Source organism: Polyodon spathula, chromosome 5 (assembly GCF_017654505.1).
Source record: "Polyodon spathula isolate WHYD16114869_AA chromosome 5, ASM1765450v1, whole genome shotgun sequence".
Lineage (NCBI taxonomy): Eukaryota > Metazoa > Chordata > Actinopteri > Acipenseriformes > Polyodontidae > Polyodon > Polyodon spathula.
The window spans coordinates 24,036,891-24,057,575 of NC_054538.1; the positions used below are offsets into that span (position 1 = coordinate 24,036,891).

The 20,685-nt window shown below is 35.5% G+C and overlaps 1 protein-coding gene across 1 annotated transcript in view; it reads left to right on the top strand.

The window, feature by feature from the left end:
- The first annotated feature begins 1,899 nt into the window (after positions 1–1,899).
- Positions 1,900–20,685, top strand: part of LOC121315264 (KH domain-containing, RNA-binding, signal transduction-associated protein 2-like) — a 124,108-nt gene continuing 105,322 nt past the window's right edge. Inside the window, exon 1 of the mRNA XM_041249306.1 lies at positions 1,900–2,157. Coding sequence (XP_041105240.1) covers positions 2,049–2,157 — 109 coding nt within the window. The 5' untranslated portion in view covers positions 1,900–2,048. The remainder of the gene's footprint in view (positions 2,158–20,685) is intronic.

The following is a 20,685-nucleotide window of genomic DNA, read 5'->3' on the forward strand; positions in this document are numbered from 1 at the left end:
AAATGCAAATAAAACACAAATAAAGATAAGAATATTTGTCATAGGCAATATTCAAATATATCAAATGTTCATATGACATAACTATCTGGCCTGGTCTGCCAACAGTTGGCAAAGAGTGGGTGCCTAAGTGCCAAACCAATTGCAAATGCATTCAGTGGTAATTGATCCAAATGGTGTAGTGGTTTTGTGTTTGTCATATCGTAGAGCCATGCCAAAAGACTAGCATTCAACTGCATCTGTGTCATTGATAAGGGAAATAATGGGTAGTCAGCATTGGTAGAACAATGTTTAAATTGTAATTTGGTAAACAATTGGCATTGACAAAACTGTAGTTCTGAGAAACTGTGAAAAGTGTTTTCCAGCAAATAGGGTATAACATAAATCAAGACTAGACTACTGTTAATGAACTGCACTACCTAATGTTATGGTAGTGAAAGATTAGTGTTTATCAGGGTCTATGAAACCAATTGCATGTCTAAAAGAATTACATGAGTTATGGTTACCAGACCATAAATACACATACAAAGCATTACTTTATACATACATATACAGATCTGGACAAATGATTGGAGTCACCCTATATAAATAACTCATTTTGCTTTATAAATTCAAATGAAACCTGCTGAATGATATTGTATTAACATATTGAATTGCATACCACTTTGTTGTTTTCCATATACTTAACGAAAAACTGAGAAAAATGGAATACTACTATTAAGGATTCCGGTAGACTTTTGCAATACAGTACCATTTTGTAGTTTCTTTGAGTACACAATGTTAAATAAAATATACAAATTATGTTCATATCTTTTTTTTGGAATTATGTCTCAATCTTAAAATTCTAGATGATGCAAAGCATTTGGAATAATATAGTACTTAAAGAATACTCAATGGCACCACACCACACACAGTGGTACAAGTGCAAATATCACTTTGCATTAAATGTCTCACAATTCCTATAGAACCATAACTTTGGAAACAGTAAAACTATCTCTTACTCACATTAAAACATTGATTCTTCAATTCTTCAGTTTTTCATATCTCCAACAAGCACACTTTTTGTTTATGTGCACTAATTGTGTATATGACCTTATATAAAAAAAGCACAGCCAGTGAGTTTCTGGTTGATCTTGCAAAAATAATTAGTATTAATGATTTTCTACCTGCTGTCATTATACTATAGTGTACTATAATTAAACCATATGCAGCTCCACATAATTTGTGATTCAAATTCAGTGTACACTCTGCATGGCCAATATATGTCACAATTATCACAACAGATATAATAATAATAATAATAATAATAATAATAATAAAATAATAATAATAATAATAATAATAATAATAATAATAATAATAATAATAACTGTGCATCTGGACAGGTTTTAACAGCATATTTAACTTCTGGGTTTATCTATTAATACATGTGTTCATCCTTATTGTCCAGTGATTTCTCAGTCACTGTAACCCACCAAATGCAAATTGCATCAAACTTATATTGTTGACGAGGGAGTTTCAATAACATTTACTTTGATGCATGTTTACCAATTTTCTTATTGTCGACGTTTCTTTTCGATACCAAGTATTATGTTTGTAGAATCAAAGCAGATGCTGTTAACCTGCGTGCTTCTACGCATTGTAGCAGTTCAGGATGATGCTCTTGTTTTCCCGCGTCGGGGAGTACTAGTGGGTAGTATTCAGTACCATGGACAGCAGCTCAGAAGTGCTCCGAATTCTGTCAATCTCATTGCCCGACATGCACATCAACCATTTATATTCTGTTAGTCTTCTTGGTGTCTCTATGTAACCAATCCGCTCTAAAAGGGGCTGGGCATAATTTCTCTCTCAGTTGTTAAAGTGGCTGGATTTAACAGGAGAGAGTTGAGTGGACGCCACAAATGAGTCGGAAGCTCTGAGTCGATGTTCAATACGTACTCACTTGGGAGATTTCGTTACAGCATTTTACACAGTGGTTGTGAAGAGAATCGCAAAGAGACTGTGCATTTCACGAGGCTGAATTTACTTTTTGTGTTTCACCTGTCAATTTAATGAAGGAGAGTGGTATTATGGAACAGGAGAAATATCTACCAGAGCTGATGGCCGAAAAAGATAGCTTGGATCATTCGTTTGTTCATGCAATGCGCCTCTTGGCTGAAGGTAAGTTTGTTACAGTGTTAGAATGTGGGTGACAAGACAGCTGCCTTATTTGTTACGATGTTCAAAATAAAGCCACTGTGCAAGGTTTCCTTCATAAGCAATAAATGTTGTATTTTCTATGAGAGACTATCTATGTGCAATTACAGAACATGTGTCGTATTCTGTGATCATATGTGGATATATACTCTATTAAGTTCTGTGTGACGGATTTTGCTCATGTGATAGAAACAAAAAACAGAATCGCACTGTCATAACTAGTAGCTTTATAAGATTTAAAGCAGTTTATTTTCCTCTGCTCGTCTTTTGTTTAATACAGTATATATGGTTTCACGCAGTTTGTGAATGCAAGGTGTTACTGATGTTGGCATTGTCGTCTAATTAGCAATCCAGAGCAGCTTTTACAACCTTGAGGTGCCCATGTTGACACTGTACAACAGCTGAATTATGTCTAATGTGTCAATATAGCCTTTGTTAATGCCTCAAATCATACTTGACCACAAAATACTGGATGTAAAAGCCAGTATGCTGGATGTATCAAACGTACTATAAAATGTGTTGAATATAATAAGTAACGTTTTTGGGAACAGCATTATATTGTATTATTTGGGAAATGTTATTATACATTGGCTAATTTGACAGTGATTTATCATAGGTGGTTATACTGTAGAATATTTTATATGTAAAATTGTCAAGAGTTAAATTTCCATGTGAAGTTCCTTCAAGATATGATATGCAATTAACATGTGCCCAAGAGTAGACATGGGCATTTTCATACCTTAGTATCTTAAGGAATTCTACTATGAAAATGCATATAGTCTTTTTTTCATTGTCTCTGGCTTTATATTGAATTATAATTCATTCATTCATTCATTAATAATATACACATACTTGTAAAATAACTAGTACATAGATGGTGATTGTTACATGGCACAAGTGAATATAGAATATCATAATGTTTTCAGGCTGGTTACAACATGACAAGGTTGATAAGATAATTATTGTCAGTGCTGTATGAGCCAGCAAACCTGCCAAATCTTTCAGATAATACCTGTAAAGTAATACTCCCACCTAAAGGTAAATTCAACCATTACATACTGAGCAATGATATTTCTCTCTTATTTTATACAATCTTCTATTTATACAACATCTTCTGAACTAACCAGCATTAGCAAATGTAGGTGTGTAGCAGGTGTGCTACCAAATTGTTCTGTCCTTTGGTATTCCCCTGTCTTCTAACATCTAGAGATCCACATGTACACATCTGTCTGTGCATTTCCTTAGATGCTGCCCTCTCTTTTGTTTTGCCTTAGGCATCTCTTTTATTGATTTACCTTGGCTTTCCTTTTGCCGCCATCTGCCATTTGTCCCACATGTTACTGTTGTTTCCTTCATTAGTGGTGCCCTAAGCCTTCTTTGTAGATGCTTATCATGTACCCCCCCCCCCACCCATGTTCAACCCCCCTGCCCTCTGATGGTGCTTTATGGACATAAAAGGTAATGACAATGTCGACCAGGGGTCACAAATGGAGATTAGACAAAGGGGCATTCAGAACAGAAAATAGGAGGCACTTTTTTACACAGAGAATTGTGAGGGTCTGGAACCAACTCCCAAGTAATGTTGTTGATGCCAACTCCCTGGGATCCTTCAAGAGATTCTGGGATCAATAAGCTACTAACAACCAAATGAGCAAGATAGGCTGAATGGCCTCCTCTTGTTTGTAAACTTTCTTATTTTCTTATGTTCTTATGACATTGACACTGGTTCCAGAAAGGCTGACTAGATTTAGTACAAGGACTTCAACATTTAACTGAGCATTTATTTTGCATAAATATTGATAAGAAATCTGAAAATGCAATTGTTACATGTTGTAAATGACCTTACATCACATTTTGTTTATAATATCAAGGACAAAATATGTTTTGATTCTTGAGTGATGTTATTATTATTAGGCTTCCAGGCCATAGGCTAGGAAGCCTATTGTTATTGCTGGGATTATTCTTATAATTCTTTCCACCAGAAGTTGCTTAAAAACTGACAAAATTCTATAGCATGGTAGATGGTAGATTACAAAAACTTTGTCTCTGAAACACTAGTCCAATTGAACCAAAAATTGGCACACATGATCCTAGTGTGGTTGTCTTTAAAGATTGTTCAAGGGAAGTTACTACAATAAAAAAAAAAAAAAAACATGGTGGCCATGTTGGATGACATCATCAACTTACAAAACTGGCTAATAACTCCTTGTAGAGTGCAGATCAGGCCATGGTTACTATGGAACACATATAGTAACACATGTATGCTCTATTAAAAAATGTCATTTCCTATGACCTTTGATGTCTCCTAAAGGTCAAATGTAAAAGTGACTTATAACTCCTGAGAGAGTGCAGATAGGGTTATGGTTACTATGGAACACATATAGTAATCCATGTATGCATATTGCACTATTTGCTAAAGTGTTTGTTACTGGTACTGTATTCTGCATTATTTGCTATAGTGTTTGGTACTGTTACTGGTACTGGAAGCCATAAAGTTTCCGTCAACTCTAATTATTATTATTATTATTATTATTATTATTATTATTATTATTATTATTATTATTATTATTATTATTACTGCTGCAGTGCCTCAATATACAAAAACATGTCTCCTAATTATTTACTCTCATTCAGGCCTTGAGGCATTTCTTGTTGATAACTGTTGTTGAAGCACTTCTACATTAGATGAACATGAATTATTAACTGTTTACAATCATGTTCCCCCTCTTCGTTTGCCTCTCTTCATTTGCTAGAACATTATACAATGTATTCATTGTATTTCAGATTTATATGTGTTCTTCAAGGACATTGTTTTATTTGTATACAGTTTGTATTACAGTAAGAAAGCAAACAGCTTCTTATCATATCCCAGATGCAGTACAATCACGTTTAATGAGATTTGGTGCATGTTACAAACGAAAAAGAGGAATAAAACAATTACAACAGGAAATATTGCAATAACTTCCCGTTTTCTGTGTTAAATTGCCTCAGACTTCTTCTGTGTCAACCCTTTGACAGGGGCAAGGGATGCAAATGCACCCCATCATGTTGAAAAAAAAACATATCAGAACTCTTGAAGATATGTTAACATGGAATTAAACATCAATCGATTACCTTCATTTTGATACCAAGAACTTCCTTATCTGACTTAAGTTATCCTTTCAAATAGAAACTTATTCACATACCACAATCACAGCTCCTGCTTACTGGCAGAATACAATGTTAAGACTTGCAGGAGAGCTAGAGAAGTCTATTGCTTCTAAAATTATTGATTTATTCCTAGATATGTTTTTTTTTTTATCATTCAATGGTCATTTTCATGTGCATCTATGGGTATATACATTAGTTTTGCACTGCAATTGATAACTAAATATTTACAGTATCTTGCTTATTACTTAATACAGTAGAGTTTTGAAATAAATATGTTTTTCATATTCTGTGGGGGCCACCATGTGCAGCTCCTGTTTATTTGCAGAATAGAGTTGCAGGGGAGCTGGGATGGATGTAGAAAATATGTACTGCTTAATGATTTATACCTCTAGATTTGTTTTTAGCCCTATGTAGTCAATTTCCTATCTTAGAATGACTATGTGTGTATAATAATATATTTCCAGCACTGTCTTTAATTTCTGCCCTGCTTATGAATTCCCTGTGACAGAGATCGAATGATTCTTGATGTTATATCTCCCTCTCAACCTGTGAGGGCACTGCGTTAAGGGAACAGAGTACCCTGGACTAAATGGCATGACAATTTATTCCCAGGTTTAGGTGGAAGTCAGCCATCTAGAAAAGGGGCGGAGCTACGGTACCCGAACTCAATGACCCAGACAGGAAATGGCGTGGCATCCGCGGATTGGAGGAGTGGATGCGCTCGTTAACCAAGGGGTCATGAGGGAGTGTATAAATAGGGGTCATAGTGAAAGTAATGTGTTCTTTTGTAAATGGTTAGAAACAACCTAGAAGGAGACCCTGTGTTACTAGAAATGTGAGTGTTTTGCTTGTTTTGTTTGTCTAGTAAAAACTGTGTTTATTATTTAGACTACTAACATGATCCAGATCCAGCATCAAACCTAGACACCATCACTTCCCTTTGTTTCACGGAAAACTGTCTTTGCACCATGAGCACTAATTCACTCACTGTAGTACCTGTGTATGTGTTTTGTGTTACGTGTCGGTGTAAAAGAACGGCACTTCTGATTGTGGACTTTTATTACAAATAAAGTGATACACGCCGCTGTATCACTGTACAACAGCATTATTTAAAGGTGTTTGCCATGAGGCTAATTAACCATCAGTTATTCAATAAACACCCTTGCACCTGGATATCGCGGCCTGTCTGTTTCTTCTGCACTGCTGTATTGCCTTCACCTGCACTCACTTTGCCACACTCCCACAGTACATTATTGAAAAATATATCATTTTATTTCACAAGCTACAAAAAATACATCTTTTGCATACTGGTCTACTGCTATTGCACAGCCCCTGATGACATGTAAAATAAATACCTTTGGACTTTGATATTGGCACTATATGGATTGGAATTCATCTTTTTTTTTTGTTTGTTTGTTTTGTACAGTATACAAATTCTCTCTTTTTTTTCGACAGACTGAAGCTGCTTTTTTATGCACAATGCAACTTCATTTTTTTTGTGCTAGATTTTGTACATTTTAAATACAGTATAATATTTATTTCTGTAGTTTGTGTCAGTGTTTGTGGCATTTTAAAGGCATTTACTATTGATAGCAGTTTTTATTAAAAGCAATATTTAAATATGCTTAGCACTTTAATAATAACATTTAATAAATACAGAATGATTTAAATAATAATATAAACCAGATTTATGTTGTTTTTATGCTTTAAATAATAAGTTAACCATATATATGTATGCAGGGTATATTTGAATCCATTTCTGCCCATGCAAGCTTAGTTATTGCCACTATACTAAATGTTAAAAAGCTGCCACTTTTGCTGTGATTATGGTAGTGGTAACTACTGTTTTAAAAATCTTCGTCCCTGTTCAGCTGTTGAATGTCTTTTCTTTTTTACATTAAGTAACCCCTCACCCCTATAGAATGTCTTTGAAGTAGTAAAAGGCAGTTCCTTCTAGTGAGCAGCTTCTGTGGATAAGATTTCTTTCTATATAGATGGCACTTGTTCTTATTGCTATACAGACTGTTTTAGCCTGTGTTACATGTCTGTGACTGTCAACTTGACCTGAAGGGCAGCACATTAATAATTAGTAATTTGCCAAAATCATACAAAAGGTAAAGAGACAGTTTTGAATTAACCATATCATATACAGCTATGCATGGTTCTATGCAATTAGCAACATTCTGCACCCTACTGTACATCAGCTAGGTAAGTCAGTGCATATGTACTGCAAGAGACTTTATGTCAACCCTCTATAATTAAGTGCGAACTCTAGCATATAACCATTCTGTACAACCAAAGTTCCTTGTATTTCCTCTGATTAGCTTTTGATTCATAACTAGTTTCTGTTTTGTTTATCATGAATCAGTACACATTGATGTTAAATTGAAGAAAGACACTGAGCCAGTCCGCTGGGCTACATGGATCATTGGTTGTCTGCCAGATCTGATTTACTGGTAGGGCTTTCTTATTAATTTCTAATGACCTCTTTCATTGTATTCAACCACCAAATCATGTGTTTCACACTTGGGAGCAACAGCATCTATAAAGAAAAATATTGCTGATATTGCATAACCCTCTAAACTAAAAAAAAAAAAAAAAAAAAAAAATAGCTACACATAAAAATATTACGGAATATAATGTGAACCAGTGTCATGAAAGAATATCTAGTTTATTTCTTCTGTGCTTTAAAATGTAAGAACAACAGTTTGGCTAATACCAGTTTGAAAAAAAAGTTTCATTTTTACTGCAATACTACAGCCCTGAAATTGAACAACTAATACATATTCACACTTTATAATGTGACACTGTGTCTAGTTTACAATCCAGTTAGGGCTAATAATTGAATTTGGTATAAAAAAAGTAAAAAAACAAAACAAAACAAAACAAAAAAAAAACACTCTGAAACAATTTGGGTTTGAACGTTCTACGTAATTAGCATATACTTTTTTTTTTTAGTATTATAAAAGCTACAAGAATGTGCAATACATTTGTATATTTATTCTAAATGGTTTCATCCAAGTCAAGTCATTGACAAAATAGTTATGTACACAGTTTAATCAGTGAATACAGTTATTGTATTTTCCTCTGAACCATTGTCCATAACAATTACAAAAGCGACACTATTACATATTTCAAACTTGTGGTTTACTAAATAATTTGTGTTTATTTATTGCCTCTAGATTGATTTTTACTTAAAAACACCTAAAAAGTCATTAGTCAGACGTTTGCAAAAAATAAATCTAGTCTTTTTACCTTGGCTGTGGTTATAATTCATGAGCTACATTTTTGGTCTTGCCATGATTGGTGGCAGGCTTTGCTGTCCACTGTATATATTGAGAGATGGGCTAAGTTTCAGTACTACTCAGTGACAGGATCTCAGTTCAGATCTGTGTTATGTTCTGGTTCTTAGGCATATATCATTTGGTGGATGGATGCATATTAATGAAGCCAAGAAACAGAAGAAACCAGATTTCTACACCTTTGTAAAAGCAATTATAATACAACCATATTAAGGTTTAAACACCAACTCTTGGGTTAACCCGTCTAGTACACAAATTTGATGTTACAATGCATGGTGTAGCAGTTTTGGTAATCAATGCTGATGTTATAGTCAATCACTTCAGTGATGCTTAGCTGTTTGATTGATGTGGTTCTTTATCACTACAAGCCTGATTCAGTTAAGTATGCTAAAGGAGAATGATGCAGTTCTTCCCACTGTAGACAAATTTACCAAGCATAGAATTACCTGTACCAAAGCCACGGGATGCTTCTTTATTGACCTTCTACTGGAGAACCAATCTTTATTGAACTTTTACTGTCTGATCTATTGAAATTTTTGGTTACAAGGTTTTCACACATGCTGATGCTTTCCATGGCATGGAGTAGTTTGGATCATCAAAAGGTTACTTCCCTGCATCTCAGCATAACACAACTGAGAGGAAGCTGACACCAGAATGATCCTGCCTGCGCTTAATGCTGCAAAATCTGTTATTAAGTAGATTTTTGTCTTCTGCAGGGACACAAATGTTCAGGTGTTACTTGTCTCCTTTGATGTGTGGTATTATCAGCAACATAGGTACTGTATTAGTGTGTGTATAGGGAATAGAACAAAATAATTAAAAAAGCATGCTCCATTTTTGATGTGATCTGAAATGTCACCAGTTAAACAGTTGTCGAAAGCTGAGTAATTGTGGAAGATGCAGCAAAACTGTTTTAAAATGTAGAGCTTCTTACTTGTGCCTCAAGAACCAAGAAGAATATTTCAGTACTAGACCTAACATGCTCTACACAAAGAAACATCTTAAGCATACTTCTGCAATGAGTATGTGACAGTGTGCAAAGCTGCTACCCCAACACTGATTTAAATTTGAACTCCTATGGAGGAGTATCAGGTTTGACAAACAGAAAACGGAACAACTGCATATGCAGCACAGCTGAATAAAATGATAAAACAGATCAATTATCATTTGACAAAATCGGATGCACACTGGTTTTCTTCTAATCCTTCTGTTAAGACATTGTATTTGAAAAAAATGTAAGGTGCTGTGGCATTTTTACATGCTGTTCCCGCGCTGAAGCAGGCAGACAGGCAGGTGAGAGCCGGAATGGAGGCACGAAGACACAGAAGTGCAGTGAAACACACCAGCACCGCACTCAGTATTTATTAACACATAAAACAAACAAAAAAAAAACAATAATGTCATGTGATGCTACCAGCAATGGCAGCGCACAGAGGATGGTACAAAACTGTAGAAACACCAAAAATAAGACAATACAACAAACTATAAATCAAAGGTGTCGTGAAAACGGCAGGCCTTACAGCAACCCTAGTCCTAGTGATCGCTATGATTTTATACTGAAGCTCTGCTGAGACACGCCCACTTGCCTGCTGGAACAATCGATTGTTTTCAGCTGCTGCTCCCCACAGACAGGTAGTCGACAATCAATTAAAATCAATCTATTAAACAATTAACCCAAAAATATACAATACACTATATATTTCCCATGTGCAAGGCTGTCACGAGTACTTTTATGCTTTTTGCCTAGAAAAGCAAATATGCATGGACTCCAAGATTCACAAGCAAGTCGAAGATACAGGGTGATAAGGTACCTATAATATTTTCTGAAGCAAACATTGGCTGGGTTTACATGCACGTAAAAATTGACTCTACAGTCATGACTGTGTGATGTTGTCGCGCGAATACACTGTGAAACAGTAAAAGGATGTCCTTTGGGCAGCGCGACTTTAAGGGCAGGGTCAGTCACTTTCTCATGATAAAAATAACTGTAAAACCCATGTAAACCGGAGCAGGAATCGTGCCTGTGGCTCACGAGATTTTAGCAGTCAAGATCCAGTTCTTCTGATTTAATCTCACTTAATCAGCAGAAAGGCCATACAAAACACACACACACACACACACACACACACACACACACACACACACACAAAATGTACATTTATGGACTACTTTAGCATTATAACCACCATGTTTATAATCATACCTACAATCACCGATGGCAGTCATTATCACGGTACATTTTAAACACATGAATCTTAAATGAAAGACAAACTATCAGATATAACTCCAAAGATTTATTCAAGCATGTCATATCAAACATCTGCACAGCCAAAATGTCGTATTTAAATGAACAATTAAACCTAAAAGTGTTTATTTCTACATATAAAGCACTACTTCAAAAAATGAAAAACTATAATAAAATAAACATTTTTTAAAATAACCTAGTGTGTAAACAGGTTTATGTACATACAAAACTGTAAAAAGAAAAGTAGTTTTGAATCTAAAACTAAAGTAACATGATTTATCTTGTGTGTGTGTCACTCACAACAGAGAATCCAGATTAAGCAGCTTATATACAGTGCCTATAGAAAGTCTACACCCCCTTGAACCTTTTTCACATTTTGTTGTGTTAGTGCCTCAAAGTTTCATGCATTTAAATGAGGATTTTTTTTTTCCACTTATCTACACACCATACTTCACACTGTTAAGGGGAAAACAGTTTGAGAAATAAAAATTATATATTAAAAAAACAAAACTGAAAGATCATAATTGGATAAGTCTCCACCCCCATTTGGTGGAAGCACCTTTGGCAGCAATTACAGCTGTGAATCTGTTCAGATAGGTCTCTAACTTTGCACACCTAGATTTTTCAATATTTAACCATTCTTATTTACAAAACTGTTCAAGCTCTGTCAAGTTCCTTGGGGAGCATTGATGGACAGCAATCTTCAAGTCATGCCACAAATTTTCAATTGGATTTAGGTTGGGACTCTGACTGGGCTACTCAAGGACATTTACTTTTTTGTTCTTTAGCTACTCCAGTGTAGCTTTGGCTGTGTGCTTTGGATTGTTGTCATGCTGGAAGTCCCAGTTTCAGCTTTCTTGAAGAGGACAGCAGGTTTTCCTCAAGGACTTCTCTGTACTTCGCTCCATTCATTTTCCCTTCTATCCTGACAAGTGCCCCAGTCCCTGTCGATGAGAAACATCCCCATAACATGAGGCTACCACCACCACGCTTCACAGAAGCGATGGTATTCTTTGGGTGATGCGCTGTGTTGGGTTTGCTCCAAACATAACGCTTTGCATTTAGGCCAAAAAGTAAAATTTTAGTTTCGTCAGACCACAAAACTTTTTTACACATGGCTACAGAATCTCCTGAGTGTTTTTTTTTTGCATACTTCAAATGGGATTCAAGGTGGGCTTTCTTGAGTAATGGCTTCCTTCTTGCCACCCTACAATACAAGCCAGATTTGTGGATTGCTTTGGATATTGTTGTCACACTTTGACCAGTCTTGGCCATAAAAACCTGTAGCTCTTGCAAAGTTGTCATTGGCCTCTTGGTAGACTCTCTGATCAATCTCCTTCTTGTTGGTCATCCAGTTTGGAGGGACAGCCTGATCTTGGCAGGGTCTTGGTGGTGCCATACACCTTCTGCTTCTTAATAATCGTCTTGACCGTGCTGCAAAGGATATTCAAGGCCTTCGATATTTTTTTTCATACCCATCCACTGATCTGTGTCATTCACCAACTTTGTCCCGGAGTTCTTTTGAAACATATATATATGTGTGTGTGTGTGTGTGTGTGTGTGTGTGTGTGTGTGTGTGTGTGTGTGTACATACAGTCAAACCTGCGACCACCTTTCTTTAACAACCACATGGTCTAAGTGACCAGAGACCACAATTATCTTACACAGCAATGGATTCAAACCTGTATTAAGCACCACAATTAGTAAACAAATTCATTTCTTTTTACACTGATGTCCTGATTGGCTTGCTGATTCTGTTTCACCTTCTTCGTTATTCGAACACAAGAGCAAGCAATGACATTAATCACTTCCCCCAGACTTAAAGGCAAACCGTTAAAATTAAAATAAACACCGAAAAATTCAAGCCATACTTATAAGAGTATGAAAACAGTGTGCATGATAATCGAAAAAGATCTAATGGTTATGCTGGCGTTGGTTTCAGGATGCAGTTAATCAACATACCTGAAAGGCAGACTCAGGCAATGAAATTTGCAAAAGATTTAAAACATTTTTTGTGACCTGAGACAGGCAAGCATTCATTATTTTTTGAAAATAATTTGTTTTGTAAATGCATTATCTAAATGAATGTTATTAAATGACATACTTCCTTTTGTTCATATTACATCTTCTGGCTTTTACAGTGTATATAAGTCATATATAATTACAGGAAAGCATGTCAGAGACAAAAAGAAAATTCATAAGTTATGGACCCTCTTTTAAAAGACCACCTATGTTAAGAGGCCACTATTAGACTGTCCCTTGAGTGGTCTCTTAATACAGGTTTGACTGTATACGTTAACAGATATTTACATAAGAAAAGCAATAACATCAACTTAGTGGTGTTTTGATTCACAATATCCATAGGGAAAAACAAGGTCTTATTATATTGTTTTAGTATTCCTTCCATGCCATCATCAGCCAACTCAAACCTGAAATATTTCTATACTTCACTGCGCACAGACTAGCCAATCCTGAAGTAATTTAATCTTCTCTGTGTATATCCTGACACGACGCCTCTAAAAGTATTAAGTATGGTGTCATGCTGAATGCTGCATTATTTTTAAGATGTGTTTTGATGTTTTAAAAGTAAATATCATTTAAATACCGAATGTTCACATTTGAAAAATACCTTAATAATAGTGTAAGTAATCACATGGACAAAATGCAATGAATCACTGACGCATTTGCATATCTCAAAATAATTCCAAGAGTGCTTAATGCAGCATGCAAATAGCATTCTTGTGAGCACGTTCTGAATGGAAGAAAAAGTAATTTTAAAATTAATTACTTATCTATCTATCTGTCTATCTATCTGTCTATCTATCTATCTATTTATATATATATATATATATATATATATATATATATATATATATATATATATATATATATATAGATGATTTTTCTTGTTTTTTATGCTTTTTTGTGTTAAGTTTGTTTTTAGGCATGAATCCCTTTAAAAAAAGAAAATCTAGGTTCTTAATTAGTCGATGCACGCACTTTATGAAAACAGGATATAGTTTCCGGTAAGGGATTGGCTGGTGAGAGGAAACAGGTGAAGAAACGGGAGTAGCGCACATAAGAGAGGGTACACAGGTTGTATATTTGTCGTTTTCCTTGATTTATAACTATTGAGTGTTTGAAATACATTTGTTAATGAGGTTCTTAGAAAAAGAAAAACGCCAATCAATGGGATCAGATGGTTAAATAATACGTAGGGGTGTTCACCTACGACACCAACAATGATTGGCATGTATAGGGTTTGTTACATCTTAATATAAAATAAACTTCATCATACTGTGTTTGTATTTTTTAGCAGTATAAGCAATAAAAAGTACGTATCTTCAATCCTACCTGAATTTGTTTTTAAATCTCACGATATCATGATATGGATATTATTAACGATATCAAACTATATATAGATATATAGTTATTCATATAAGTACAAATAAATATCCAGTATTGGTTACACTACTTATTATTTGTCAGTATTCTAGATGTGTGCAGAAGCTTCTCGCAATTTCTTATAATTGTAAAAAAATAATTTAAAAAAATTAAGACCCCTAAGGTTTGGTACAAAAAGGAAAGCTTTCTTTAGTTTTGCTTCTTTTCAGGAGAGGTTACTTTTAAGCCCCTTTCACACTAACATACCTACCCAGATCGCAGCCTACCCGGGTCAGGACTCAATATCATGCAGGTCGGTTGGGGTTGACCTGGGTGACAGACGCAAGAACACAATCCGCATATCAGTGCCCCAGAAGCAGCTTGTTACGAATCCAAATCTTCAATCCAAGCTTCTCTGGATCGAACCGCCGGCCCAAATGTTGATTAGAGCAAATGTTTCGTCATCCATGCTGCAATCTGGCTCATGGTGTGTCTCAAGCAACATAAATATGGCTTATCAGAATAAACGAAAATGTTCCTTGTGGAAGTGAAGCCATCACACAAGTTTGACTGTTTCTTATTTCATCGGCTTACGAACGGCCATCATGCATTTTGTTTCACTCAACCTGGGTCAAAGCGTGTTGACCCACATCCTGAGCTGGGTCGCTGCAACCCAGGTTAACACAGGTATGTGGTTTCACACTATGCAGGATTGTGACCAGGATAAAACATGAGAATAATCAGACTTGCTTGCCAACATCTGGTCACTTAAATATGAGTTTTTTCTTTTTCTTTTGTTGATAATATATTTGATAAGCTATGGGCCTCATTTACAAAAAGGCATAAATCATTATGGTGCAAAATAAATGCAATTAGTGTGCACGTTCATGATTACTATTGCAATTGTATTCATTATCACATGAAATAGTGAACATATTATGGTGCACACTAATTTTATTGTGCCACACTATGGTAATTGGAATGAATATGTGATTTGCATGGTAATGCATAATAATATATTTAAATTAAACATCCTGTTCTGAATAATGAGATGTGCTTCATTCACACCATATTTCACCATAGTGTGCACCTTAAAGTGAGTGATAACCACTGATAGGCGTACTATTTAAACCTGTTTTTCTGGGCTGAAATCTATCTGGCATCATGGAGGCATTACTTGCATTCAAGTTTTCCTTTAGAGCAGTGAAAATTACCTGTAAATAACAGGTTATATTAAGTGAATAAACATGAAGTAATGTTGTAATTTCGTAGATTTTAATGGAGATAATAGAGATTATAATAGAGAGGTATTATAATTTAAACAAAGTCCTCCACCTATCAAAATAAGCCACTGACCAAAAGATATGCCTGGGCTGCTGTGGCTTTTTATATCACATTTTGGTCACGACATTATCGTGCACAATAAATAATTGCTCACATGTAGTGCACGCTATGGTATGTAAATGAGCCAAATAGTGTGAACGTAAATGAATGCATTCCCTGTTAGTAAATGGGACAGTAAATTAGACAGTATTAGATTTATGGTGCAGATTTCGCGTACTACTTAATGTGAACATTACAGGTACATTTAGTGCCAGTTCGTAAGTGAGGCCCTTTATACTGTGCTTTTGACTTCAATTAAAAGTTAGATTATGATGTTTAGTATTTATGTGACATCACCACTACAAATCGTAGCAAAAACTGGCTTCAAATATTTGAAAATTTGATTTGAATGAAAATAATACTCGACCAAGCTTCACACAAATTCTGAGATAACAGTGTGTTTAATAAGTGTTATCATGCTTTTCTTTCAACAACATATAAATAGACTACTGAAATTATAAAAAAATAAATAAATAAATAAATTACAAGAGGCATAGCTGTGATAATTATCTTCAATTAATAGACCAGCAAGGTCTGTTAATTTAAGTGGAATGTTATTTAAAATCACTATAATTTGTACTTGTTGTCAGTTAAGCAGTGTAATTGCTCATGAAAAACCTTTCCTTTTAAGTTCATAGAAAATTAATTTGAAGAGAGTATTCATTCATGAAATGTTGTAGACTGACTCTTTATGTTACATTACGGTTCAATATAACATTTCGTATATATAATATGAAATCATGTCAATTAATATGTAAATATATTTCAGTTATTGACTGTATATACAGTTACAAACTGCTTTCTGTAAAAATACTTAAAAAAAAAAAAGTTTGAATTAGCTACATGGTAAAAAGCAAGCATCAATTGAATGATCCGAAGTGGGAATATGCCAACTAATATTTTAAAATGCAAATGTAATAGTGTACTTTACATGTTAAATTTGAAAAGAATAGGCTCAAACATACTGTAGTACAATCATTTCATCAGCCCGGATGACATTTAAATGTGAACTCCCTCCAAATTAAATGTACATTGTTTAGAAAGCAATCCTAGAAATATAGTACATGCCCAGAATAATAAGTTAATGGACCTGAGACAACATAGTTGCCACAAGTGAATGAGAGAAAAAGACATTAGTATCAAAGCAAAGCCAGCTCTGGAATAAAATTGTAATCAAAATGTAACTATTTGTTTTCTGTTTTTATTATGTGTAAGTCTTGGATGCTAAGCACAGTAGGTTGTAAGTGAGCAGGGTAGGTAGGGGAAATTATATAGATGTATAATAAGTTTACTGCAGTGTGTTTACTTTTCTTACAACACAGCTGAAGAAGGGCTTTTGTCCAAAATATATATGCACTGTAGGCAGGCAGCTGGGTTATAGAGTTAACCTCGCCCAACAGAAAGGAAATGTACACCAGTATGGCTGTGGTTTTATTTGAAAGGAGATTCAACATTGTTGATTAGATTGCTAAGTAGCAAAGCACTACAACCTGGTTAACATAAAATGCATTGTGAACTTGTCCGCCATTTCAGGATTTTTCTCATCTACCCCAGTTTGAAAACCACTGGACTAAGTTATAGCATCTACTTTTACTTCAATTTATGTAAAATCGTCCAATCTGTTTTAGACATTGCCGGAACTGTAAATACACCGTATTCTTAAATAGCACATTTATTATTATTTTTATTATTTGTTTTGCAAAATAGAAAAGTTATGTTTCACTTTCATTGCATTTGCACTTTTATTAAGTTTATAAGATGATGCATTTATGAGATTGTGCTTCAGTTCATTTGATTTCAGATAATGTATTTTTTTCTTTTTTCTCTTTTACACAAAACCATATTATATTTATGTATGTCTCTGTGGCGGAGTGTCCCGCTCCTTTAAGTCTATTAGTGTTTTATGTTGTATGTAGTGTGTTAATGTTGGTGTTTATGTATAAAATAAACGGGACATAAATATGGGTTACGAGCACAAGTGTATAAAATGTATATTTGTATTTAGGTACGAGGATTGCACAGCACTTCGCATGCAGGTAATAATATGTGAGCACGGGGAATTGCACTTTTATTAATTCACGTGCAGTTGTACCGAGACTCCAATTGAATGATTGATTAGCAATTGAGTCTCGATACAACTGCATAAAAGCTGCATGTTTTCACTCACACTGGGTTGTGTGTTCGTGAGTGGAGAATAGATGAGAGAGTTTTTGGATTAAAAATAACAACTGCTACACCGTGTTGGAAGTGCCAGCATGGTACTTGTTTGTCTGTTCGTCCACTGTCTTGTTTAGTGTTTTGTTTACCTTTTTATTTTGGCCGCAAGTGCCATGTCCTGTTGTGGTGTCTTGTTTTCAGTTCAAAATGCTTATTTCTATTTAAATAAACGCACAACAGTGTATATATAATCATATCAGTCATCACTGTATTACTTCCTTGTTCTGATGTCACCACTGCAGCCAGCCTGGTCACAGTCCCCTTTGTGTAAGCGCATAATGAAATGTAAATTCACAGGGCGGAGCTATGGCCCCTGATAGTGTTTATTGACAGAGTTAGTAAACATATACACATGGAGAGAGGGGTTCCGCCTCTTCAAGGCCCAACATTTACTTGATCGATAGACACGATAAACAGGAGGGGGGCCACCGTCTTTGAGGTGACCCGACATACGAAGAGGCTCGCGAACCGGAAAGGAAAACATGAGTTGGTGTTGTTAAAACAAGAGAGGTTCCGTCTCTTCCTGACCCAACATATACAGCAGGGGGGTTCTGTCGCTGAGGAGACCCGACAAACAGGAGGGGGGCCACCGTCTTTGAGGTGACCCGATATACCAAGAGGGGCACCATCTCTGAGGTTACGCGACATACGAAGAGGCTCGCGAACCGGAAAGAAAACATAAAGTTAGTATTTGTTAAAACATATAATGCATGGTGTTTCGCCTCTTCAAAGCCAAACATAATAGAAGGGGGGTTCCATCGCTGAGGAAACCCGACAAACAGGAGAGGGGCCACTGTCTTTGAGGAGACCCGACAAACACGAGGGATGCCACCGCTTGGGGATCCTCACATAGAGGCATCAGACCTGAAAGAAGAATTCCAAAAGAAACATACATGCAGATAGAAGGGTTTGGCCAGGGGTCCCCTCTGACTCATGGAGAACCCTCCTCTATGAGGTAAATGAAGCAGAGCTTAACAAAGGGTTAGAGAAGGTGGAATCACTAACCCCCCAGAGGAGACCGATGCAAAGGCGGTTGAGATGCTAGAGGAGGAGGAGGGAGGAGGAGGAAACGAAAAAACACAAGACAGCTAGGTAGAGGTGACTAATGTTTAAATAAGGTAGATTTAATTGATGACAGGAGATGATAGGTTGTTGGTGCCTAGCTCCGCCCCTTGAACCCCACCTATAGGTTAACATCATAAAGTAACACACAGACAGATTTCTAGAGTTGGTACGACGCTGCACAGCCAGCCGTATTGTTGATTGCGGTTATTCTAGAACAACCAACACCCTGGAGTGTCTTATTGCACTTATAAAATGGTTTAGTAGTTTTTAGAAAAAGAAAGACATATTTTTATTTAAAAATGAATATAGGTTTATTTTTTCCTAAATATATTACTATGCTAGGAAAAATAGTTCCAATAAATGTAATAGGTCCAATGAATTTAATAGATAAATTATTTGTAATAATAAATTAAATAGATTATCAGAATATTTTCAGTATTTGTCTCATGAAGTTGACTGTGCCAGGGAATGTAGTTTTCTAAATTAAATCGCTGGTTACACAGTTAGATAGATTGTGCAGTAGGTGGCACTGTTTGGTCAGTGTAGATTGCTCCTCATTCCCGTTGCCTGGTTGCAGTTTGTGTGAAGATGACGGGTGGCAACGATTGCATTCATCATGCATGATTCATACAGGTCATCTTTGAATTATCCTTATCTTTGAATTAGTCAACCATGGTCTTTGTTTTCTCACACTTGACACTGTAGAAAGTTCAGTGTCAGTCAGTACTGAGATCGTTGTATCAGGGCCAATCCTGTATGTGACTACCATTTTACGATCACTCTAGCACTTGTAAAAACGGAGAAATTATATTTGAAGTAGCGAGTGTGTCAGAGAATGAGGCGACAAGTGTGATAAAAAAGCGCTAATGTTTTATGAGGTTTTTTCCCCCCCCCGGATTTAATGTAAATAGCATATTTTTTTCTAGATTTAACCGAAAAAAAAAAGTCCATAGCAAAGTTCAGCCTCTTTGCACAGCCTGAATGTGAACTGGCACTGTCCAAGCTGTGTGACTCATTCTGCACCCCCAGTGGCAGTGCTTTAACTGGATGGGCCACTTGGGCACCCCCTGTTTCTATAATTTTAAACTGGTGCACTAGTAGTTTGCTTGCTCTGTCCCTTGATTTGTAATGAATAGTGCATATTCAGATTTTTTTAATTATAAATTGAAGCAATCTCTGATTTAGCTTTTGTCATTTTATGAAGTTTTTCTGTAATCTAATTCCTTCATTTCTCTTCAAGTTTACCTTTTCTAAATCTTTTATTTTTATTTGTGGATGTCATTAAAAGCTTCCCAAGAGCTGTATTGTTGACCCTTTGTTAATATATATATATATATATATATATATATATATATATATATATATATATATATATATATATATATATATATTATTACATTTCCCTCTGAGGTATAGCTGTTTGAACTCTCCTGATATATACTAGTATTTATTGCCATTTCTGTTATTTTTCTGGCTTTCTCCCCCACGTTCATTATAAGATCCACATTCGCATGGTAAGATATTGCAATAGTCAATTCTGTGCACTGAGCTCTCTACTTAGTTCTGCCAAAAGCTTTAAAGTTACTGGGATTCATAGTATTTCCTGGTGTTGATTTACGCAGAAACAAGTCCTAAGTCTGGTTAAAAATCTGCCCCTTTAACTACAGGCAGGTCTCCCAACTCCAAAATAAGTTTCCCTACATTAGCAAAGAACCCTGAGTCCACATCATTCGATGTATATACGTT